This window comes from Molossus molossus, unplaced genomic scaffold (genome assembly GCF_014108415.1).
Source record: "Molossus molossus isolate mMolMol1 unplaced genomic scaffold, mMolMol1.p scaffold_m16_p_6, whole genome shotgun sequence".
NCBI lineage: Eukaryota > Metazoa > Chordata > Mammalia > Chiroptera > Molossidae > Molossus > Molossus molossus.
Genome location: NW_023425399.1, coordinates 45,776,121 through 45,802,458, shown reverse-complemented (window position 1 = coordinate 45,802,458; position 26,338 = coordinate 45,776,121). Strand labels below are relative to the sequence as shown.

At 37.7% G+C, this 26,338-nt stretch overlaps 1 protein-coding gene and 1 pseudogene across 3 annotated transcripts in view; both read right to left on the bottom strand.

Annotated features, from left to right (window-relative positions):
* Positions 1-26,338, bottom strand: part of KIZ (kizuna centrosomal protein) — a 226,783-nt gene that overhangs the window by 166,379 nt on the left and 34,066 nt on the right. For all 3 annotated transcript variants that reach the window (XM_036244184.1, XM_036244185.1, XM_036244186.1), the window contains one exon: positions 13,712-13,804. In XM_036244184.1, the coding sequence (XP_036100077.1) occupies positions 13,712-13,804 (93 nt within the window). The remainder of the gene's footprint in view (positions 1-13,711; positions 13,805-26,338) is intronic.
* LOC118618161 lies at positions 8,585-9,357 on the bottom strand (annotated as a pseudogene).

Here is a 26,338-nt window from a genome sequence, read left to right as displayed (position 1 = left end):
GTGAAGCCGAGAAACAAACCATCAAGTTAGAATATAAGGAAGCAAAAAACACCCAATCAGAACAGCAAAAAGAAAAAAGAATCCCCAAAAAAGGACAGTGTAAGGTGCTCTGGGACAACTTCAAGTGTAATAAAATTTGCATCATGGATGCGAAAGGAGAAGAGAAAGAACAAGAAACTGAAAACCTAATTGAAAAAATAATGACAAAAAACTTCCCTAATTTGGTGAAGGAAACAGACATTCAAGTCCAGGGAGCACAGAGTCCCAAACAAGATGAACCCAAAAAGGCCCACACCAAGACACATCAAATTTAAAATGCAAAAGATTAAATACAAAGAGAGAATCTTAAAAGCAGCAAGAGAAACGCAGTTAGTTACCTACAAGGGAGCTCCCATTAGACTGTCAATTGATTTCTCAAAAGAAACTTTGCAGGCCAGAAGGGGGTGGCAATAAATACTCAAAGTGATGAAAACTAAGGACCTACCAACCAAGATTACTCTATCCTACAAAGCTATCATTTAGAATCTATGGACATACAAAGAGCTACCCAGACAAGAAAAAGCTAAAGGAGTTCATCACCACCAAACCAGTATTATATGAAATAATGAAGGGTCTTCTTGAAGAAGATCAAAAATATGAACAACGAAATGGCAATAAGTACATATCTATATACAATTGAATCTACAAATCAAATGAACAGCAGAAGAGAAACAGACTCATAGATACAAATAACTTTTTGCTGATTGCCAGATAGGAGAAAGGTTAGGGGAATGGGTGAAAATGGTAAATGGATTAAGAAGTACAAATTGATGAACCTCAGAGTTGGAAAGGAAGGCAGGAAGAGATAAACCAAAGAACCTATATGCATAACCAATGGACACAGACAATAGTGTGAGGAAGGTAGGAGGCAGGTGGGAGCGGGTCAATGGAAAAAAAGGGGGGGGGGACATCTGTAATACTTTCAATAATAAAGATAAAATTTAAAAAAAAAAAAAAAAAGTAGTACTTCATTACCAACCTATAGGTATAAAAGATTGTAAGGGAATATTCTGAATAATTATATGCCAACAAATTAAATAACTTATATAAATTCAACAAATTCTTACACAAACTGCCAAAACTGACTCAAGAAAAACTAGAAAATAAGAATAGACCTTTAACATGTTAAGTAATTGAACTTTACATGTTTAGTAATTGAATATAACATGTTTAGTAATTTAAAAATAAAAGCTTCTAACAGGACCAGAGGGCTTCACTGCTGCATTCTACCAGATGGTTAAAGAATTAACACCAATCCTTCATAAACTCTTTTTAAAACAGGCAAGGAAAAAATACTTCCCAACTCACTCTAGGAGGCCATTCCCTGACACTGAAACTGGATAAAAACATTACAAAAAAAAATTACAGCCAATATTTTTTATGAATAAAGATGTAAGAAAATTTTCTTTTGCATCCCTGGTGAGCACAAACTAATGTAAAATTTCTGAACATAGCCCTGGCCGGTTTGGCTCAGTGGTTAGAGCGTCGGCCTGCGGTCCAGAGAGACCCGGGTTCGGTTCCCGCTAAGGGCACGTACTTTGGTTGCAGTTTGTCCCCGGCCCTGGTTGGTCGTGCGGGTGGCAGCCACTCGATGTGTCCCTTCACGTCGATGTTTCTGTCTCTCTCTCCCTTCCTCTCTCTCCCTCCCACTCTATCTGTACAAAAAATGGAAAAATGTCCTCGGGTGAGGATAAAAAAAAAAAAAAAAAAATGTGTTTCATTGGAAAAAATATTGGAATAGGCATGTTGGGTAAAGGACCCAAAAGTTATATAACACACATCTAATATGAAGGGCAACTGTAGCATGTGACACACTGGCAGGGGTGCCTTTGAGGAGGTAGAACTATTTCACACAAACCAGTTTAGGACTACACAAGGTAAGTACCATCGAGCATCAGAATATAGCCGCAGGGTTTTATGACCTATTATTATATCTACCTTTAGGAAATTAATGTTTTTTCCTATGCTGTCTTATTACTGCTTTAGTCACAGATCATTAAAAAGAAGGGACAGATTCCAAAATAGCGGCAGAGTGGATGGAAGCTACACAGACGATCGCCCAGGACCAAACAGAAATTACAACTAAAATAATGACAAATCGTCAGGAAAAACACCAGAAAAGCAGCTTGAAAGGAACATATAACCAGAGACACTGACTCAATCCTGGTAAGATTGCAGAGGCACAAGAGGGGGCTGGGAGCCCACAGACAGCAACGGTCTTAGCTGAGAACAGCACCCTTGGGTAAAACTCCCAAGCTGCTCCACAGGCCAGAGAGTGGGAAATAGCACTAAAATAGCCATAGCCACTCACCTTGGGCTACGGCAGAGGAAGGACAGACTGGCCTGGAACAATCGGGATTTGGAGGGCACTCAGAGCTTTTGCTGAGTTGCAGCCACACAGGACTGTGGCCATCTTACTCCTTCCCAGGGCCCTGGGGAGAGATGGAGGCCCCTCCCTCAGAGATTCAACCCCACCTATGGGCCACTGAAATGCAAACTGAGGCTCATTAACAATCAGCATCTGCCCCAGTCTCCAGAAATTCCCTTACACTGAACACCTGAGGGAGTTTTTAATTCAACTGAGAACCCAAGGCTCTTCAAGTAACCATGACTAATAGCTTCCAGACAAAAAATCTAGAGAATAACTAAAAAAAAGTTCCTGGGCTTCCAACTCTACCAGGAAAGTAAGACTTGACAGTGGTGTTTAATTTGGGTCCTAACTTGCTCATCCAAACCCAGTAGAGGGAGCCACAAACAACAGAACAACAACACCCACATGGAAAAATTGGCAGGCTCCAAAACTCACTTAGATAGCCAAAATAGTGAAACAAAGAAACAAATCCCCAATGAAAGAACAAGGGACCTCTACAAAGAAGAGATAAATGAAACATAGTTAAGCAAGTTAACAGCTAGAATTCAGAGCCATGATCTTGACTAAGCTCAACAGCATGAGTTAGGACATCAACACTATAAGTACAGACATAGAAACATTGAAAATAAACCAAATGGAAATTAAAAACCACCAGAAACAAATGAAGAATGACACAGAAGAAATAAAGAACACATTGAAAGGACTAAACAGCAGAACAGAGGAAGCTGAGGACCGGATCAGTGATTTAGAAGACAGGATAGAAAAAAATCAACCAATCAGAAAACCAAAAGGAAAAAAACTATTAAAAAACAGAAAGAAAGCTTAAGAGAGCTGTGGGACAACTGGCAACGTAATAATATTCACATCATAGGAGTACCTGAAGAAGAAGAAAATGAGCAAGGGTTAGAGAATATATTTGAAGAAATAGTGACAGAAAACTTCCCTAATTTGGTGAAGGAAGAAGGCATTCAAGTTCAAGAAGCACAGAGAGCCCCAAGTAAGAAGAACCCAAACAGGTCCACACCAACACACATAAAAATTGAAATGCCAAAAATTAAAGACAAAGAGAGAATCCTAAAAGCAGCAAGAGATAAGCAACAGGTTATCTCCAAAGAAACCCAATAAGGCTATCAGCTGACTTCTCAACAGAGACACTACAGGCCAGAAGAGAGTGGGATGAAGTAATCAAGGTCATGAAAAACAAGGATCTGAATCCAAGACTACTCTACCCAGCAAGGCTATCATTCAAAGTAGAAGGTCAAATAAAGAGCTTCCCAGACAAAAAAAGGATAAGGGAATACATTAGCACCAAACCAGCAAAGCAAGAAATGTTAAAAGGATTGCTGTAATTAATAGAAGAAACAGGAAGAAAAACATAACCACACTAAAAAAAAATGGCAATATATAAGTACATATCAATAATTACCTTAAATGTAAATTGATTGAATGCTCCCATATAAAGACATAGAGTACCTGACTGGATAAGAAAGCATGACTCATGTATTTGTTGTTTACAAGAGACCCTCCTCACAACAAAAGACTACATAGGATGAGAGTGAAGGGATGGAAAAAAATCTTCCAAGCAAATGGAAAGGGAAAAATCCTGGAGTACCAATATTCATGTCGGATAAACTAGATTTCAAAATGAAGGCCATAATTAGAGACAAAGAAGGCCACTACATAATATTGAAAGAATCTATCCAAAAGGAAGATATAACCTTGGTAAACATAGATGCACCCAATATAGAAGCACCAACATATATTAAAAATCTTCTGGAGGACTTTAAAGGAGAAATCGACAGCAATACAATCATAGCAGGGGACTTAAACATCCCACTGACATCACTGGATAGATCCCATAGATAAAAAATTAGCAAAGAATCAGAGACTCTAAATGAAGCACTAGACCAAATAGATTTAATAGATATCTACAGAGAATTACACCCCAAAACTAAAGAATTCACATTCTTCTCAAGTGCACATGGGACATTCTCAAACACAGACTACATGTTAGGACACAAACTGAGTCTCTGCTAGTTCAAGAAGACTGAAATCATATCAAGCATCTTCTAAGATCACATTGGCATGAAACTAGAAATCAATTGCAACAAGAACATGCAAAGACATCTGAATACATGGACGCAAACTACCATGTTATTCAACAATGAATAAATTACTGAGGGGATCAAGGAAGAAATTAAAAATTTCCTGGAAACCAATGAAAATGAACACACAACAACACAAAACCTATGGGATTCAGCAAAAGCAGTTCTGAGACGGAAGTTCATACCACTACAGGCCTACCTCAAGAAAAAAGAAAATTTTCTAATAGACAATCTAACCTCACAACTTAAAGAACTAGAAAGCAAACAAAAAGAAAACCCCAGAGCAATAAGAAGGAAGAAAATAGTAAAGATCAGAGCGGAAATAAATGACATAGAGTCCAAAAAAAAAACAATTAAAAAGATCAATGAACCAAAGAGCTGGTTTTTTGAAAAGATAAACAAGATTGATGGACCCTTACCTAGACTCACCAAGAAACAAAAAGAGAGAACCCTAATACACAAAATCAGAAATTAAAGATAAGAAGTAACAATGACACCAAAGAAATACAAAGGATTGTTAACAACTACTATGAACAATTATATGGCAATAAATTTGACAATCTAAGTAAAATGGACAAATTTCTAGAAACACATACTCTCCCAAAACTGGACCAGGAAGAGAGAGAAAATTTGAACAGACCAATAACAACAAAGGAAAATGAAGATGTAATCAAGACTCTCCAAGCAAACAAAAGCCCAGGCCCAGATGGCTTCACAGGGGAGTTTTACCAAACATTCAAAGAAGAACTAACATCCATTCTCCTCAAACTATTTCAAAAACTTCAAGAAGAAGGAAGACTTCGAAACTTGTTTTATGAGGCCAGCATAATTCTAATTCCAGAACCAGAAAATGATACTACAAAGAAAGAAAACTACAAGCCAATATCCCTGATGAACATAGATGCCAAAATCCTGAACAAGATACTAGCAAATCGGATCCAGCAATACATTAAAAAAATTATTCACCATGACCAAGTGGGATTCATCCCAGGGATGTAAGGGTGGTACAATATTCACAAATCAGTAAATGTGATACACCACATAAACAAAATAAAGAATAAAAACTATATGATCATATTAATACATGCTGAAAAAACATTCGACAAAATCCAGTCTCCATTTCTGATTAAAAAAACTCAGTAATGTGGGAATAGAGAGATAATATCTCGAATAATAAAGGCCATATATGAAAGACCTACAGCCAACATCACACTCAATGGGCAGAAACTGAAAGCATTTCCCTTAAAAATGGGAGCAAGACAGGGATGTCCACTATCGCCACTCTTATTTAACATAGTACTTGAAGTCTTAGCCATAGCAATCAGACATGAAGAAAAAATAAAAGGGATACAAATTAGAAAAGAGGAAGTGAAATTCTCATTATTTGCAGATTACAAAATATTATATGTAGAAAACCCTACAGACTCCATCAAAAATCTACTAGATTTAATAAACGAATTTGTCAAAATACCAGAATACAAAATTAACGTCAAGAAATCAACGGCATTCTTATACACCAATACTGAACTCACAGAAAGAGAAACTAAAAAACAATCCCCTTTACCATTGTGGCAAAAAAATTAAGATAACTAGATATAAATTTAACCAAAGAAATAAAGGACCTGTTCGCAGGAAACTACAGATCATTGAAAAACGAAATAGAGAAAGATATAAAAAAGTGGAAGCACATACCTTGTTCATGGATTGGAAGAATTAACATCATTAAAATGTCCATATTATCCAAATCAATCTATAGATTCAATGCAATCCCCATCAAAATACCAATGACATATTTCACAGAACTAGAACAAATACTTCAAAAGTTCATATGAGACCAAAAAACACCCCGAAGAGCTACAGCAATCTTGAAAAAGAAGGACAAAGTAGGTGGGATCACAGTACCAGATATCAGGTTTTATTACAAAGCGACTGTAATCGAAACAGCCTGGTACTGGCACAAGAACAGGAAGACAGACGAGTGGAACAGAACAGAGAACCCAGAAATGGACACAATACATTATGCTCAATTAATATTTGACATATTAATTGATGCAAGAGCATATAGTGGAGTAAAGACAGCCTCTTTAATAAATGGTGTTTGGGAAATTGGACAGCTACGTGCAAAATAATGTAACTAGACCATCAACTTACATCATACACAAAAATAAACTCAAAATGGATAAAAGACTTAAATGTGACTCATGAATCCATAAAAGTTCTAGAAGAAAATGTAGGCAACAAAATTTTGGACATCATACGGAGCAGAATTTTCACTAATACATCTCCTAAGGCCACAGAAACAAAGGAGAAAATGAACACGTGGGACTACATCAAACTCAAAAGCTTCTGCAGAGCAAAAGATACAATCATCAAAATGGAAAGGCAACTCACTGAATGGGAGAACATCACTGCCAATGATATATCAGATAAGGGGTTAATTTCCAATATATGTAGAGTGCTCTTACAACTCAACAAAAGGAAGACAAAGAACCCAAGTAAAAAATGGGCAGAGGAGCTAAATAGACACCTCTCCAAACTGGACATACAAATGGCTAAGAGACATATTAAGAAATGCTCACCATCACTAATCATCAGAGAGATGCAAATTAAAACAACAACAAGGTATCACCTCACACTTGTATGGTTGCCATCAACAAATCATCAAACAACAAGTGTTGACGAGGGTGTGGAGAAAAGGGGACTCTAGTACACTGCTGGTGGGAATGCAGACTGGTGCAGCCGCTATGGAAAACAATATGGTGTTACCTCAAAAAATTAAGAATTGAATTTCCATTTGATCCAGTGATCCCACTTTTAGGAATATACTCTAAGAAAGCTGAAACACCAATCAGAAAGAATATATGTACCCCCATGTTCATAGCAGCAGTATTTACAATAGCTAAGATCGGGAAACAGCCCAAGTGTCCACCAGTAGATGACTGGATAAAAATTTTGATACATATACACAATGGAGTACTATGCAGCTGTAAGAAAGAAAGATCTCTTATCTTTTGAGACGACATGGAGTGACCTGGAAAGTATTATCCTAAGCAAAACAAGCCAAGCAGAGAAAGACAAATACCACATGATCTTACTTATTTGTGGAATATAATGAACATAACAGTTGAGGAATAGGGTAGACCCAGAGACATGGAAGTAGGGTACAGACTGACAACTGTCAGAAGAGGGGGTGGTGGGGAGAGGGAAGAGATAAACCACAGAACTTATATGCATGTATGCAGAACCAATGGACACGGACAACAAATCTGGGTACAGGGTGGGGGGGATAGGGAGGAGGGAGGGTATCAATGGGGATAAAAAGAGAAACATCTGTAACAAAAATAATGTAATAAATTTTAAAAAAGAGATAATGTGTATAATTTCCAACTAAAATCCTGTGGTAGCCTAGACAGTGATGTGGTACATTAGAAGACTTTTTTTTTATTAATTTATTTTTGTTACAGAGGTTTCTCCTTTTTTTAAGAAGGCTTTAAAACTGCAGCTCTCTTTTTATCACAGCAATGTCCATAGTATGTAAGTACAACAGGAGACTTTTTAATTCTTATTTGCACCATTGATTCCTTACCTTACATATAGTTATGTAGTCTCCTTTAAGCCATATTTAAAATTAGGGCAGAGACACATCACTGACAACTCCTTAAAAATTACACATAATAATTAGAAGAAAAGTCTTTCCTTTATACTGAAAAGTATCATCTCCTTAAAAGCTTTGACTGTTGAATCAATTAGGTAACGTTTTGAGAAATTTATATCTTGCCTTTCTCAGTTTCCCATTGACATTCCATAAATTAAAAGGTAAATACATTTCAGCAATATCATGAATACGTTAATCCTTATTAACTAATACAAATTCTAGGAGTGTATTCGCACTCTTCTTCAAACAGGCCTCTTTCTCAGGTATGAGAGCCACCTTCACAACATCTGAAAGTCAATTCCCAAGATACAAGGGACACTAAGAAAAACGTCTTCTTTTTTTCTATAGAGACCCTTAATCATGGTGGAAATTGGATACACCCACCTAAGATTCTTCATTATACTTTTCTCCAAATCTGCTATAGAGAGTCAAATGGCCCAGGATGCACAGCCTTTCAGTTTGATCACTTCATAAGCATTGTCAACCACCTGTTTGTGAACTTCTTTCCACTGTTCCTTATCTGCATCAGTGCCTAAAGCAGGGCACAGATTCTTCAGGGAGATACCAGCAACATTAACTCCATTCCATATAGGCACACTAGAGTCTCCAGACTCCTCAAGGACCCACCCATGACAGCTTAATGGGTGGACTCCCAGACTTTCTCCCATTAGGTAACAAAACAGAGCTGAATCCAGATGGCAACCACTTCCAGGAACATGGTCTTTGGGAAAGTCATTTATCTTCCAAGCCACATAGGTTAAGATATCCACTGGATTGGAAATGATATGCAACTTGAAGTTGGGAGTATATTTTACAACATTAGGAATGATGAATTTAAAGATGTTCACACTACTCTGGACCAAATTAAAGTGGCTTTCTCCCTCTTGTTGACATGCCCCAGCTGTGATAATAACCAGTTTGGAGTATGCAGTCACATTATAGTCTTTGCCAGAGACAATTTTTGGTGTTGTAAGAAATAGGCTCCCAAGTCAGAGATCCATCAGCTCTCCCTTCAATTTGTCTTTCAAGATATAAACAAGAGCAAATTCATCTGCCAAGATCTTCATTTAGATACTAATGGCAAAGACCATGCCAATAGCACCAACCACAATGACTGCAATCTTATTCTGGGGGCTTTGTTCTTCCTTAAGAAGATTCACAATCAGCTGGTCCTTGAGAGTTGCCATACTGGACTTACAACCAAAGAAAATCAGGAGTGCATGGTGGGTGGGCATCAGTGGCACATGGCACTGGATCCAGAATTGGTGGCAGCTGCTGCAGTACCCGAGAAAGACCACTTCAACCTCTACAAGTTTAGGTAAAAATGCAGCATCCAAATGAACAACTGAAATATTTCATATGATGTGGTTAAGCTGTTTTATCTGACCAGAATTTGTCCCAACTTTTGAAGAGCATTTCACCATACTACCTTAGAAGGCAGTGTCACAAGATAGCTATTAACATAGATGCTGAAATCACATGATCTAGTTTGAATTTTGACTCTGCCTAGCTGTATAGTCTTGAGCAAGTTAACTAACCTCTCTAAACCTTCCTATAAAATGAACAATTGTATCTACTTACAGGACTGCAGAAATGTGTTGATGAATTTAAAGAGTTTAATGCAGCACATGACACAGAACAACTCTGCAATGATAATTACCAATCATTACTATTCCTTTTTTTAATTTTTTTTTTCTTTATTGGTTTTTTAGAGAGAGGAAGGGAGAGGGAGAGAGAGATAGAAACACCGATGAGAGAGAACATTGATTGGCCGCCTCCTGTATGCCCCACACTGGGGATCAGGCCCACAACCTGGGCATGTGCCCTGACCAGAAGTCGAACTGGCGACCTCTTGGTGCATGGGTCGATGCTCAACCACTGAGCCACACCGGCCAGACCACTGTTACTATTCTTATTAGAAGTGGAAGTAACGACATGCACAACCATTCTCCACATGGCCCTTACAGAAAGGTTTACAACAGTGGAAGTGGAACTCCCCAACCAGCCTTTACCTCTGTGATGAATTTCCCAGGTCCTCAAGCCCTGGCAGAGTATAATCTCCCTGTGATGTATTAAGTTCACGTCTGCTTTTAGTAGAATATATTTCACAGTATTATAGTTCAAAGAAACTTGACAACCCCACCCCAAAATTTATACTCTCATTCACAAATGCCATCTCCATTTCTCTTGGGTACCTATGTTTTGATGTGTTTTTATGCAGTCACTGATGATACAAAAAAACTGAGCAACCAGAAGAACATGCCTAGAGAACAACAGAATTAGACTTTACCTTAAGATAAAAAATGACAATGTATAACAGAAGAGAAATATTACTAAATTATAGAAAAATCTGTGAAGTGTCAAATAGGGACCTGAACATTCTCTTTTTGCTATCCATTAACAACAAAAATTTGCTAACAAACTAATACTGGAAACAAGCTTAGGGGATGAATAGGCCACTTAAGAGAATACATGGTTCTGAAGAGTAGCCACTAAGATTTATGAAAACATTGCATGTCTTTTTACAAAACTGAAGTAGAGCTTTACTTTGAAAAAGTTGCACAACCACTTTTTAAAAAATAATTTTTTATAATTCTGAATTATCATCAAACCAATAGATCCTCTCCCCTTCATTTATGTTTTCCACTTCAATGGCCACCCCAATTCAGGCCTTTGGTTAATTCTATCTATCTGAACTGACCCTGATTTCCTCAGCTCCACGAGCTCCTTCTTCCAGCTCATCCTGCACAGCACTGCCAGCCTCATTTTCCTATGCTGCAAACCTGCGATGTAGCTGCTCTGTTCACAAATCCTTTCTTCACCTACACCCCCCCCTCACCCTACACACACACACACACACACACACATGATTCCAAGAGTAAATCTTAATTCTGAGCCTGGTGCTAAGTTCCATGATGTACCTTTCCAAGTTAATTGTCACCATTTCCCTATAAAAACACTAGCTAGACTTTAGCCAGACTCAAAAACTACCCACTTGGCTTTCCTACTCCTTTACCCACATCTCCTAACCCTGGAATGTCTATCACATCCCCAATGACTGACACCCTATCTATCCATTCTTCATGCCAGCAGTTCAAACATCATCTCCTCTACCAAGCTATGTATCATTCATTTCAGAGAAGAAATATGTTCTTTCTCCATGTAGCTCATGTCTGCCCCAGGTAACTGGCACATATCATACACTATCCCTTGCCTTACAAAGAATAGCACTTTGTGGAAAGCACCCCAGGCAAGGATAGTCGCATTCACAGAAGAGCCTAGTGTGGCTTCTCAAACAGAACACTTGCTCAAAACTATTTACTGACTTCAACCAGTGAAACTGTACTATGCTTCAGGCCAGTCCCTGGAGACCAACAACTTTGGGCCCATAGACTAATTCATTCGACTGCCTAAAGAAGAGAAGCACAGCCCTGACTGGTTTGACTCAGCAGTTAGAGCATCAGCCCATGGACCAAAGGGGTGGTAGGTTTAATTCTGCTCAATGGCACGTACCTGGGTTGCAGATTTGATCCCTGCAGGGGCCATGCAGGAGGCAACCAATTGATGTGTCTCTCTCACACCAATGTTTCTCTCTCTCTCCTTTCCTCCCTTCCACTCTACCTAAAAAAAAAACACTATCAATGGAAAAATATCCTCGGGTGGGGACAAACATAAAATAAAATACAAAAGAGGAGCACAGGTTTCCACTGAAAAATAAAACACAACTTATATGATAAGGAATTATCCTGGAATTTGTATTAGTTAATAAGGATTAACGTATTCATGATTTTGCTGAAATGTATTTACCTTTTAATTTACGGAACTTCAATGGGAAACTGAGAAAGTCAAGATATAAATTTCTCAAAATGTTACCTGATTGATTCAACAAAGCTTTTAAGGAGATGATACTTTTCAGTATAAAGGAAAGACTTTTCTTCTAATTATTATGTGTAATATTTTAAGGAGTTGTCAGTGATGTGCCTCTGCCCTAATTTAAATATGGCTTAAAAGGAGACTACATAACTATATGTAAGGTAAGGAATCAATGGTGCAAATAAGAATAAAAAAGTCTCCTGTTGTACTTAAGTACCATTGACACTGCTGTACTAAAAATGTGTCTGTCAGGAACAGCACAGGAAGAACAAACCAAGTTATAGATTAAAAACACATCAATGTCAAACACAAAAACTGCCTAAATGGTTTATAAGTCTATCACATCACACCACATTTGGCATACATCTAATAGCACAGGAATCATTTATCATTAAAGGTCTTTTTATATAGGTCAAGGTTGCTGGAGCTTGGTGTTGTGTGTCTTACAGTTTAAAAAATGCTCTAAATTCTAGATTTTTTTAACTTTTTAATCTTTGGGAAGGAAACTAAAACTTCCTATAAACTCAGATTAATGCCTGCTAATGCACGGAAATAAAAAGAAAAACTAAAACCTTCCTCCTACTATAAAAACAAAATAGTGTGGCCTCTGTTTCTTTTCTGATAAGAGTCTTAAATACCAAACAGTTAACTGCATAATAACATTTACAGGCAGCCAGGCAGCCTGCTTAGCAGATATATAAAGCAGGTAAAAGAAGAAAAAGTTAATTTCTTGGCTGAATGATTCCATCGGTAGCTATAGGGCAAACCTGAAAGTCTTTTAGTAAAGTAGCAGTTGATTCTTCTATCAATCTGTAGCACACATACTCTTCCAAGGAAAGCATTAAATATGAAAATCATATCCCGTTATCATCTGTTTCCAGCTTTCAGCCCAGTAAGCTTTTCTTAATGAATGCTGCAGCCTAAGGAACAAGCATGCTGTTGGCTTTTCTGAATAATGGAGTGATGCTACCATTTTTGCTTATTACAATATCAACTGGCTAAGGAGGTTTCACACATAGTCACAAGTGACTACTCTTGCCAGCATGCTCCAAGTTATTACAAGATGTTTTTAGACATTTCATCTAAAAGAGCTTTACTGCTTTTAGTGAAGAAAACATCTATGGTCTTGAACAGAATCATTTATATGGAGATAGGCAGGAGGATTAGAAGCCTGCATTATGGCAGATACATAGCAGAATTTATTTAAGTATTCCTTTCCAGTCTTTTTGTCTGCTGCTTAGATATGCAATCCTTTCTTTCCACTTTATCTGTGAAAAGGTTAAAATGTACAAAATTATATATATATGTGTGTGTGTGTGTGTGTGTGTACGCAAAATGTCACATTTTGTATACTTTTTCAATTAAAGTATTTCTGGAAGTAAGAAAAAAGCAGCTATAAAATATTATCGAGAAAAACACAAGTTCACCTAACAACATTGAAGTTTTCTTGGGAATCTATCTGTTTTATACCCACAGTGCGTGCCTCTCAGCAAATTTAATTGAATTAGACATTAAAGCAATATGCTATAAGCAAAAGTCTTCAAATAACCACTTAAGTTTTAATAAAAAATATCTTTGCAATAAGATGATTTAAAAAAATAATATCTTAGAAAATGAACACTCCAAAAGTCCTCTGTTAACAGAAAGTTTATCATTTTAATTTATTACCTTTTCTCTGTCTTCATTTTTCAGTTCACCTTTTATTCCCAGGCTATCTTCTGACAGTAGCTGCATCTTCTTAATTTGAGTCTCATACTCAATCTAAATATAAACAAAGTTTGATTTTGTGATGGGTATTATAACAATTAGGAACTCTCTATATTTTTTAGTCTTTACAGAATATAAGGATCAGTAAAGCAGAAAGTAAAACTGATATTGCTGAGAAATTCAACTTATCTTAAAAAATAGACAGTTTCACAAACAGCACACAGAAAAATGCTGAATTCTATAAAGTGTTTTATGAGGATTTTTTTGTGTCTTTTTTTTTTTTTTTTTTTGGTACATGCCCCTAGCGGGAACCAAACACAGGACTCTCTCGTCCGCAGGCTGACATTCCAACCACTGAGCCAAAACAGCCAGGGCAAGTGTTTTATGCTTTTAAATGAAATAAGATTTGATAAGATTTTTACTTAGTCTTTCATCAATTTAGGAAATAAAACCTTAATAAACCAACCTATCATGAAAATCCATTTCCTTTATTATAAAAGTAACACATCCAACAATGCTTTCTCTGAAAAGTTTGTCCTGAACAAAGGAAAATAATCAATCTTGACTTATCTGTATGATATCTACATACTATCATAGTCCTACTACTAAAGGCAACAGAGTAAATTATTTGTTAGATCATTAACTTAACATAAATTCTATTTTTATGAATAAAAATGAACTGTAGACATCAATGATCAGCACCATAGAAATCAAGTTTGCTCTGGCACTAATAACTAAATACAGATATCTGCATCATTCTCATACTATTAGTGATGAAGTGGTTCATAATAAAATGACTTTTTCTTTCTTTCTTTATTTTTTTTTATCCTCACCGGAGGACATTTTTCCATTTTTTATTCCTACAGAGCGTGGAGAGAGAAGAAGAGAGAGAGAGAAACATCGACATGAAAGGGACACATCGAGTGGCTGCCACCTGCACAACCCAACCAGGGCTGGGACAAGCTGCAACAGAAGTATGTGCCCTTAGCAGGAACCGAACCCAGGTCTCTCTGGACCGCAGGCCGATGCTCCAAACTCTGAGCCAAATCGGCCAGGGCCTCTTTATTTTTTTCAGTGTGTAACTTTATTGATTTTTATTGTTATGAGCATTACTGATGTTCTCCATTTTCTCCCATTTCCCAACTCCTCAAAAGCAAGGCATAAAAAAGACTTTGATTCAGTATGTTAGTAATTAAAGCCTAAAAAAGTCACTGAATGCGGTCCATCACATGTAAGTATCAGAACATTTTCCAAATTATGCAGTGATGCACTGCAATTAGAAACACATCTATGAGATAATCATATTAGAAAACTGCTTCGTTACTTCTCAGTCTGAACATAAGAGGCCTGGGCTTTGTTTTGACACACTAAAACTTAACAGATAATAATAACCAAAACTGACTTGTTTCCCTCAAAGTATCTTAAAAGGTATTATATGGCCCATTTTTATTTATTTATTTATTTATTTATTTATTTATTTATTTATTTATTTTTTTCTCATTTTTTTTTATCCTCACCCGAGGACATTTTTTGATATTTTGTTCAGATAGAATGGGAGGGAGAGACAGAGAGAGAAACATCGACGTAAACGGAACACATCGAGTGGCTGCCACCCACACGACCCAACCAGGGCTGGGGACAAACTGCAACCGAGGTACGTGCCCTTAGCGGGAACTGAACCTGAGTCTCTCCGGACCGCAGGCTGACGCTCTAACCGCTGAGCCAAACTGGCCAGGGCTGCCCCATTTTTAATAACAATTAAACAGGAATTGTTGTTTTCCCTATCAGAATGTTATTAACATGATACATGGCAGTAATGATTTAGTCCCCAAATTAAAGTCTTATAAGGCCAGAACAAAGAATAAAATGAACAATTAAGAAAATACATTTTCCAACTCTCTGTTCTATATCTACTCCTTTAAACTCAGAGATATTTCATTTTTAACCCCAAGAACTTTCATCAGGCACACTTTCCAGATTCTAAGGCAAAGTATCTTTAAATAGGGATGGCAGCTGTCAGAGGGGAGGGGGATGAGGAGACTAGATGAAAGAAAGTGAAGGGATTAGTCAAAACATATATACATATATAAAATCTCACATAGACACAGACAATAGTGTAGTGACAGCCAGAGGGAAAGGGGGTGGGGGCTAGGTGAAGGTGGGCAAAGGGGAGGGAAATGGGGACAAAAAGAGACTTTGCTTGGGGCAATGGGCACACAAGGCAGTGTGCAGGGGATATTTTATGGAGTTATACACTTGAAACCTGTATGGTTTTATGAACCAATGTCAACCCAATAAATTCCATTAAAATAAATAAATAAATGAAATAAAAATATATTAAAGGGGGATGAGGGATAGATTACAAAATAAACAGAGGTTTATTAAGTAATTAAAAATTAAGGAAAAATTATTTGTTCCTGTGACTACAAATGTTCTCTCTGCTCTTTGAGATCAGTTAGAAACACACAATGTCATTGCACCTGATTTCCTCATTATAGGATCATTTCAGAGTCATACCTTTCAAAGAAAGAGCACTTTTTCATGGAAACATCAGAATGTTATTCAGTTCACCTTGCTGAAGCAAAAAGTGATAACCTCATTTGGGCTTCATTAACAATCACTAAGGAAAGTATCGTTAAGAGTCCAATTTAGGAGAGATTCCAAAATGGCGGCAGAGTGAATGGAAGCTACACAGACCATCTCCCAGGACCAAACTGGAATTACAACTAGAACACAGACAAATCGATGGGAAAAAGCAACAGAAAAGCAGCTTGCGAGGACCATATAACCAGGGAGACTGACTCAATCCTGGTAGGATTGCGAAGGCGCTAGATGGGGTTGGGAGCCCACAGTCGGAGCCCACTGTGACCAGCGCCCTCAGGATAAACTCCCGGAAGCTCCACAGCGCAGAGCGGGGACAAAGGATAAAATAGCCACAACAACTCACCTTGGGCTCTGGTAGAGAGAGGACAGACTAAACTGGAACTGTGTGGGGACACTCGGGATTTGGAGGGCGCTCAGAGCTTTGGCGGAGTTGAGGCCACGCAGGACGGTGGCCATATTGATCCATTCCAGGGCTCTAGGGAGAGGCAGCAGACCCTCCCTCAGACATTCAATCCAACCCTGTGGACCACTGAAATGCTAATTGAGGCTCACTAACAACCAGTAACTGCCCCATCCGCCGAAAATCTCCTTATGCTGAGCACCTGAGGAAGGGTTTCAATCAACTAACAACCCGAAACTCTTCAAGTAACCTGGACTGCTAGCCTCCAGGCAAAAAGATAGAGGATAACAGTACCATTCATGGGCTATCAACTCTAACCAGGAAAGTAAGACTTGACAGTGGTGTTTAACGTGAGTCTTCCCTCACTCATCTAAACCCAGGAGAGAGAGCCACAAACAGCAGAACACCAATACCCACAGGAAAAACTTGGCAGGCACCAAACCCCACTGTGATAGCCAAAATGGAGAAACACAGAAACAAAAGCCAAATGAAAGAAGAAGAGACCTCCACAAAGATGAGATCAATGTGGAGCAGTTAGGCAAATTAACAGAGCTAGAATTCAGAGCCATGATCTTTAGGAAGCTCAACAGTATGAGTAAGGACACACAGAAGCTGAAAATAAACCAATTGGGAATTAATAACCACCAAGAAGAGATCAAGATTGACATATGAGAAATAAAGAACACACTGGAAGGACTAAACAGCAGAACACAGGAAGCTGAGGACCAGTTCAGTGAATTAGAAGACAGGGTAGAGAAAATCAACCAATCAGAAAACCAAAAGGAAAAAACTATTAAAAAACAGGAAGACAGCTTAAAGAACTGTGGGACAACTGGAAACGTAATAATATTCGCATCATAGGAGTCCCCGAAGAAGAAGATGAGAAAGGGTTAGAGAATGTATTCAAAGAAATAGTGACAGAAAACATCCCTAATTTGGTGAAGGAAGAAGGCATTCAAGTTCAAGAAGAACAGAGAGCCCCAAGTAAGAAGGATCCAAACAGGCCCACACCAAGACACATAAAATTAAAATGCCAAAAATTAAAGACAAAGAGAGAATCCTAAAAGCAGCAAGAAATAAGCAACAGGTTACCTACAAAGGAACCCCCATAAGGCTCTCAGCTGACTTCTCACAAGAAACACTACAGGCCAGTAGGCAATGGGATGAAGTAATCAAGGTCACGAAAAACAAGGATCTGAATCCAAGACTACTCTACCCAGCAAGGCTGACATTCAAAATAGAAGGTCAAATAAAGAGCTTCCCAGACAAAAAAAAAGGATAAGGGAATACATTAGCACCAAACCAGCACTGCAAGAAATGTTAAAAGGACTGCTGTAATTAGTAGAAGAAATAGGAAGAAAAGTATAACCAAACTAAACAAAAATAGCAATACATAAGTACGTATGAATAATCACCTTAAATGTAAATGAATTGAATGCTTCGATAAAAAGACACACAATAGCTGACTGGATAAAAAGCATGACTCATCTATATGTTGTTTACAAGAGACCCACCTCAAAACAAAAGACTCACATAGGCTGAAAGTGAAGGGATGGAAAAAATTTTCTAAGCAAACGGAAAGCAAAAAAAAAAACAGCTGGGGTAGCAATACTCATCATATCTGATAAAATAGATTTCAAAATAAAGACCATAACTAGAAACAAAGAATGCCACTACATAATATTGAAAGGATCTATCCAAAAGGAAGATATAACCTTGATAAACATATATGCACCCAATATAGAAGCACCAAAATATATTAAAAATCTTCTGGAAGACTTCAAAGGAGAAATCGATAGCAATAAAATCATAGCAGGGGACTTCAACCCCCAATTGACACCACTGGATAGATGCTCTAGACAAAAAATTAGCAAGGAAACAGAGACTCTATATGAAGCACTAAACCAAATGGATTTAATAGATATCTACAGAGAATTACACCCCAAAACTACAGAATTCACATTCTTCTCAAGTGCACATGGGACATTCTCAAAGACAGACCACACGTTAGGACACAAACTAAAGCTCTACAAGTTCAAGTAGGTTGAAATCATATCAATCATCTTCTCAGATCACAAAGGCATGAAACTAGAAATCAATTGCAAGAAAAACATGCAAAGACATTTGAATACATGGAGGCTAAATAGCATGTTATTAAACAATGAATGGGTTACCGAGGAGATCAAGGAAGAAATTAAAAGCTTCCTGGAAACCAATGAATATGAACACACAACAACAGAAAATCTATGGGATGCAGTAAAAGCAGTTCTGTGAGGGAAGTTCATAGCACTACAGGCCTACCTAAAGAAACAAAAAAAATTTCTAATTAACTGTCTAACCTCACAACTTAAAGAATTAGAAAGCAAACAAAAAGAAAACCCCAGAGCAAGTAGAAGGAAGGAAATAGTAAAGATAAGAGCAGAAATAAATGACATAGAGACCAACAAAACAATTCAAAGGATCAATAAAACAAAGAGATGGTTTTTCGAAAAGATAAAAAACATTGATGGACCCTTACCTAGACTCACCAAGAATCAAAGAAAGAGAACCCAAATGCACAAAATCAGAAACGAAAGAGGAGAAGTGACTACTGACACCACAGAAATACAAAAGATCATTAACAGCTATGATGAACAATTATATGGTAACAAATTCGACAATCTAAGCAAAATGGAAAAATTTCAAGAAACACACAGTCTCCCAATACTGGACCGGGAAGAGATAGAAAACTTGAACAGACCAATAACACCTAAGGAAATTGAAGAGGTAATCAAGACTCTCCCAGCAAACAAAAGCCCAGGCCCAGATGGCTTCACGCGGTAGTTTTACTGAATATTCAAAAAAGAACTAACACCCATTCTCCTCAAACTATTTCAAAAAATTCAAGAAGAAGAAAGACTTCCAAACTTCTTCTGTGAAGCCAGCATAATTCTAATTACAAAACAAGAAAAAAACATTACAAAGAAAAAAAACTGCAGGCCAATATCCCTGATGAACATAGACGCCAAAATCCTGAACAAAATACTAGCAAATCGGATCCAGCAATACATCAAAAAAATTATTCACCATGACCAAGTGGGATTCATCCCAGGGATGCGAGGTTGTACAATATTCGCAAATCAATAAATGTGATACACCACATAAACAAACTGAAGAATAAAAATCACATGATCATATCGATAGACGCTGATAAAGCATTTGACAAAATCCAGCATCCATTTCTGATGAAAACGCTCAGCAATGTGGGAATGGAGGGATCATATCTCCACATAATAAAGGCCATATATGAAAGACTTACAGCCAACATCATACTCAATGGACAGAAACTAAAAACATTTCCCTTAAGATCAGGAACAAGACAGGGATGTCCACTTTCACCACTCTTATTTAACATTGTACTGGAAGTCTCAGTCACAGCAATCAGACATGAAAAAAAAATAAAAGGGATCCAAATTGGAAAGGAGGAAGTGAAACTGTCATTATTTGCAGATGACATGATATTATACATAAAAAATCCTAAAGACTCGATCAGAAACCTACTAGATTTAATAAGTGATTTTGGAAAGTAGCAGGATACAAAATTAACGTCGAGAAATTGACGGCATTCTTATACATCAATGATGAACTCACAGAAAGAGAAACTGAAAAAATAGTCCCATTTACCATCGTGGCAAAAAAATTAAGATACCTGGGAATAAATTTAACCACAGAAGTAAAGGACCTATTTGCAGAAAACTACAGGACATTGAAAAAAGAAACAGAGGATGATATAAAAACGCGGAAGCACATACCTTCTTCATGGATTGGAAGAATTAACATCATTAAAATGTCCATATTACCCAAAGCTATCTATAGATTCAATGCAGTCTCCATCAAAATACCAATGACATATTTCACAGAACTAGAACAAATACTTCAAAAGTTCATATGAAACCAAAAAGACCCCGAATAGCCACAGCAATCTTGAAAAAGAAGGACAAAGTAGGTGGGATCACAATACCAGATATCAGGTTATACAACAAAACGACTGTAATCGAAACAGCCTGGTACTGGCTCAAGAACAGGCATATAGACCAGTGGATCAGAATAGAGAACCCAGAAATGGACCCAAGGCAATATGCTCAATTAATATTTGACAAAGGTGGCAAGAGCATACAGTGGAGTAAAGACATCCTCTTTAATAAATGGTGTTTGGGAAATTGGACAGCTACGTGCAAAAAAAAAATGAAACTAGACCATCAACTTACACCATACACAAAAATAAACTCAAAATGGATAGAAGACTTAAATGTGACCCGTGACTCCCTAAAAATTCTAGAAGAAAATGTAGGCAACAAAATTTCGGACATCATACGGAGCAGAATTTTCACTGATACATCACCGAAGGCAACAGAAACAAAGGAAAAAATGAACACATGGGACCACATCAAACTAAAAAGCTTCTGCACAGCAAAAGAAACAACCATCAAAATGAAAAGGCAACCCACTGTATGGGAGAACATCATTGCCAATGATACATCAGATAAGGGGTTAATTTCCAAAATATATAGAGTATTCATACAATTCAACAAAAGGAAGACAAAGAACCCAATTAAAAAATGGGCAGAGGAGCTGAATAGATACCTTTCCAAACAGGACATACAAATGGCCAAGAGACATATGAAGAATTGCTCAACATCACTAATCATCAGAGAGATGCAAATTAAAGCAACCATGAGGTATCACCTCACACCTGTCAGAATGGCCAACATCAATAAATCATCAAACAACAAGTGTTGGCGAGGGTGTGGAGAAATGGGGACTCTAGTGCACTGCTGGTGGGAATACAGACTGGTGCAGCCGCTATGGAAAACAATATGGTGTTACCTCAAAAAATTAAAAATTGAACTTTTATTTGACCCAGTGATCCCACTTCTAGGAATATACCCTAAGAAGCCTGAAACACCAATCAGAAAGAATATTTGTACCCTCATGTTCATAGCAGCACTATTTACAATAGCTAAGATCTGGAGACAGTCCGTGTCCCTCAGTAGACGAATGGATAACAAAGCTGTGCTACATATACACAATGGAGTTCTATGCAGCTGTAACAAAGAAAGATCTCTTATCCTTTGATACCACATTGCGGGATCTGGAAAAGTTTTATCCTAAGTGAAACAAGCCAAGCAGAAAAAGACAAATACCACATGATCTCACTTATATACGGAATATAATGAAAGTAACAGTCTGAGGAATATGGTAAACCCAGAAACACGGAAGTAGGGTACAGACTGACAACCCTCAGAAGTGGGGGTAGTGGGGAGTGAGAAGAGATAAACCACAGAACTTATATGCATGTGTGCATGAACAATGGACATGGACAACAAAGCTGAGGACAGGGCAGGGGGGATTGGGAGGAGGGTGTCAATGGGGTAAAAAAGGAGAAACATCTGTTACAAAAATAAAATTAAAAAATAAAAAAATAGAGTCCAATTTAGATTGTTCTTAATGCACCTGAAAAAATAGGTATCTTCCTAAATTAATAATGCAAATAATTCTGTACAATATATTTGAAATTAAAATGTTACTATGACAAATTGGTAATTGATACAAACTCGAATTTTGCATGTCTTACGACCATGGATTTCCACCTAACACTCATCTGCTCTCTTTCTTTGCCTTTTATTTATACATATGATATTTGGTTATTATCCATTAAAGCTATCCTCTGAACAGTGGACAATAGGGGTTTTCAACCTAGTTCCACTTTCTCTTTTATCTACATTTAAACAAAGGGCTCTACTATGTTTAAAAGTTGTTTTTCTTTTTTTTTTAAGTTTGTAAAATACTGTATAGATGAATATTTTCAAGACTTTTCCAGCTAAAAACTGTCTAATAAAATAGCAGAGTATGTGTCCCTACATGCATCTGTTTCTCCAACCATCAGTCTTTCATGTTTTATTGCTTAGTTCTTCTCTGATCAGGTCTCATGTGTTTCTCTCATTTCCACAATACATCAGGGCTTAACTGCATCCTTTCTCTCTGGTGCAGACTCAGGTCCCTATTCTCTTCTTGCCATGAGACCTAGCTAGATTCCTCACAGTCAGATCTGCTGCTTCAGGGGCCAAACTACCCATGCCTCAATCGCATCTGCTGGTCCAGAGCTTCTCCAACGATAATCCTCACATTCCCTAACTCACCTAGGGGAAATTTGTTTTAATAAATCCAAGAGCATTGAATTAACCCATCAGGTAACTTGTTCTGTTACTGTATTGCTTCACAGCACTGGGCTTCATGCTGCTCACCTAAATTTAGGAGGACCTTTCTATTCACTTCCTTACTCTGCACAATTTACTTCTGTTCAATTAATGAAATCTGTTAATGATGATCTGCAGTCATAAGAAGAGAAGATGAAGGTCCTGGCAGATCTTTCAGGTCTCTGGGATATCTTTTTATTCTTACATGTCCCGTTTTCCATTATGTTTCCTTCTCTTTTTCTGTATTCTCACTCACATTCCTTCAATTTCCCCTTATCATATCACTACTTGCCTGAAAGAGCCACCATTACCCTTTTTTTTCATAGTCTTTCTTGTTTTCATTGGTCTTTGGAATTGTACAGTAATTCTCAGTTACAAAACTGAATAGACATTTAAGATAAACTGGGGCTGGCTTTCCCTTTTTAGAGTTGAAGAAGAGGTACAGAGAGTTAAATAAATTGACTAGACTCACGTGAATATGAAAGATAGGACTAAGATTCACTATCTTTTGTTTATCTTCTATTTTTTCTAGGCTCCCTCTTAAATGCTAAACCACAACATATGGATGAACATTTACTTATTCAACTAGTTCATATTAATGAGCAAGACACTATGACTGATAACAAAAAATGAGATTTTCTATAGATTTTGTCCTCCAGGAAGCTGAAGGTCACGCTCTGCCCACAGCGGCTGTCACAACGCTTAGTAGTAATTGAATGAGCACTCAAAAGATTTGTTCTCTTCAAATTTTATCCCATATAGGCACAAATAACCTGATAACTGGATTTTTAACAAGAATCACATCTTTAAATAATATTATATCTTTAAATAATATTTAAATGATATTATATCTTCAGAATGTCTCTGCTATTAAATACATATGCCCCTGGAAGGTATAACACAGAGTACAATAAATACCAAATTAGTTCTTACATAGTTGTTCATAGTCCATAAAAGAGTAAGACAAAAAACATGGAAGAATTAATTTTCAATCAAGGGGGGTGTCTCAATGCTTACTGAGTGCTTATTATGTGGCACACTCTGGGTTAGATGCCGAGTTCTAAAATGATGACAAGGAGCTCATGTGACGTGAAAGAACAGAAGCATAATCAATTATAATACCATGAAGGTAGTGCTTATTGAGATAATTATGACACAGACCTAAGGCAGGATAGAGGGAGAGAGGCCTTCTTGAAGGATATAGGAGATAATGTGGTACTTCCAAGAAAATGCAAATTGTTCACCATGTTTAAAATTATGTGGGTTTGTGCAAGTAAGTGAATGAGTGTGTGTAAATGAGAATGTGCACACTTGGGTGGGAGATAAAGATATAGGGAGACAGTGGGAAGACATGGGGGTAGAAGAGATAGAAGGAAAGAGATGGGGGATATGAAAGAGATAGGAATGGGAGATCAGTGGGCATTGGAAAGAGAAGGAGACAAAAATAGAAGAGAGGGGAGAGATAGGAGAAAAAGATACATATGGAGAAAGAAGGTGGAAGAGGACAAGTTGGGGACAGAAATTTGCATATGTCTGCATTTGTGTGAGAGAGACAGAGTATGTTTATGTGTCTCAGGAGGCTTAAGCTAAGGGTTGGTATGCAGGCAGAGATCAGCCTCTGGGTTTGTCTTGAAAAGGCTGAGCACTCAAGAATTTTAAGCAGAGAGACATAACCAAGTGATGACCTCCCTGCATGGGGACCCTCCCTAAGTGCTCTGATATGTCTGCCCCATGTCTGGCACTTGAATGTGGGACGCTAAAGCAGATGCTGGCAATGCTCCATGCAGGTTCCTGTATCTTTCTGGGTGCTCCAAAGTTCCAGAATACCTGTCTCTGTCCCTAAGTTTCCTCAGAACCTGGAGAGGCTGCTCTGCCCACAGGAACACATGATTAATTCTCTATCACCTAAACTCCTCCCTCATCAGTCCTCAATCAATGACACTTGGAAGCCAATGCATGCATATCCCAAATACTCTGAACCGTTTGCCAGTTTCCCTGAGGTACTAAATTCCAGGTGCCAACTGCAGTAGTTGGTTTAATAATGTACCCTGTTCCAGTTACCTGTGCTGCCCTGACTCACTTTCCCAGTTGCCACTGACATTCCTTGCACTTCCCAAATTATCCACTTACATTTGAACCCCTGTCTCAGGGTAACATTGGGGAGAATTCAATCTGAGAAAATGGCAAGGGACACCCAAGGACAACTGCTCTAAGGATCAACTTGGATCCTTCTATAAAATATGTTACTGTAATGAGCAGGGGGAGAGAAAGGGAGAGAAGGACACAGTCCTCACAGCATTACTAATAGTACTATTTACATTCTTGAACTGAGTTGATTCAGCCTCTTTATGTATCTGACAAGTGGCAATATAGTCACAACACTTTATTTTCAAAGCTACATGACAGATTGGTAATCTTAAAAATCTCTGAAAATTATTAGTTTCCTCAAATAAAGTAGTATAATTCATAAAATCTGTTGAAAGTTTTTTTTTAAAACTCTTAGTCCATTAAAAAAAAAAAAAAATCAACATTATATAATAAAGTGGGTCCAATCTTACAAAGAGGGAGAAATTCATTTAAAATAATTTGGGCAAACTCCCCACTTCTCTCACATTGCTTCACTTTGTTTCACTTTCACGAATTCTACCAATTAATTAGAAGTTTATTTTCATTAACTATATTCATGAGAAAATACCCTATCACCAGCATGTTGAGGTGTGTGGGCAATAAACTGTAAACCTGCTTAATCAGAACATCTTCCTAATGAAACTTATATGAGGTTAGTCAGGAAAGGAAATAAAGATCTGATACCTATGTGGGGTAGGATTAAAAGGAGACAGGTGGCTCTGGCATACCTAAGGCCTCTACTGAACAGTGGCAAACAAAAAAAAAGAGCCAGAAGGGAAATGGGAAGACACCAGAAACAAAAATCCTATGCCCTGAAATTCTGCCTACTACACAGCTTGCTGAGCTAAGCAGTATCACTACCTGGTTTCACGAGCACACATAAAGCATGTGGACTTAGGGTGATTGCCAAAATACAGTTCGCCAGGGAACTCAACATCTCTCCCAACCATAGCTCCACAAACTGTTCTTCTACACTATCAGCCAATTTTTTTTAAAAGGCATTCCTGAGATTCCAAAATGGCAGTGGAGTGAATGGAAGCTATACAGACCATCTCCCAGAACCAAACTAGAATTACAACAAAAATAATGACAAATCGGCAGGAAAAAGCAACAGAAAAGCAGCTTGGAGGACCATATAACCAGGGACACCAATCGATCCTGGTAGGTTTACGGAGGCGCGAGACAGGGGCTGGGAGCCCAGGAACAGCAGTGGCTTTAGCT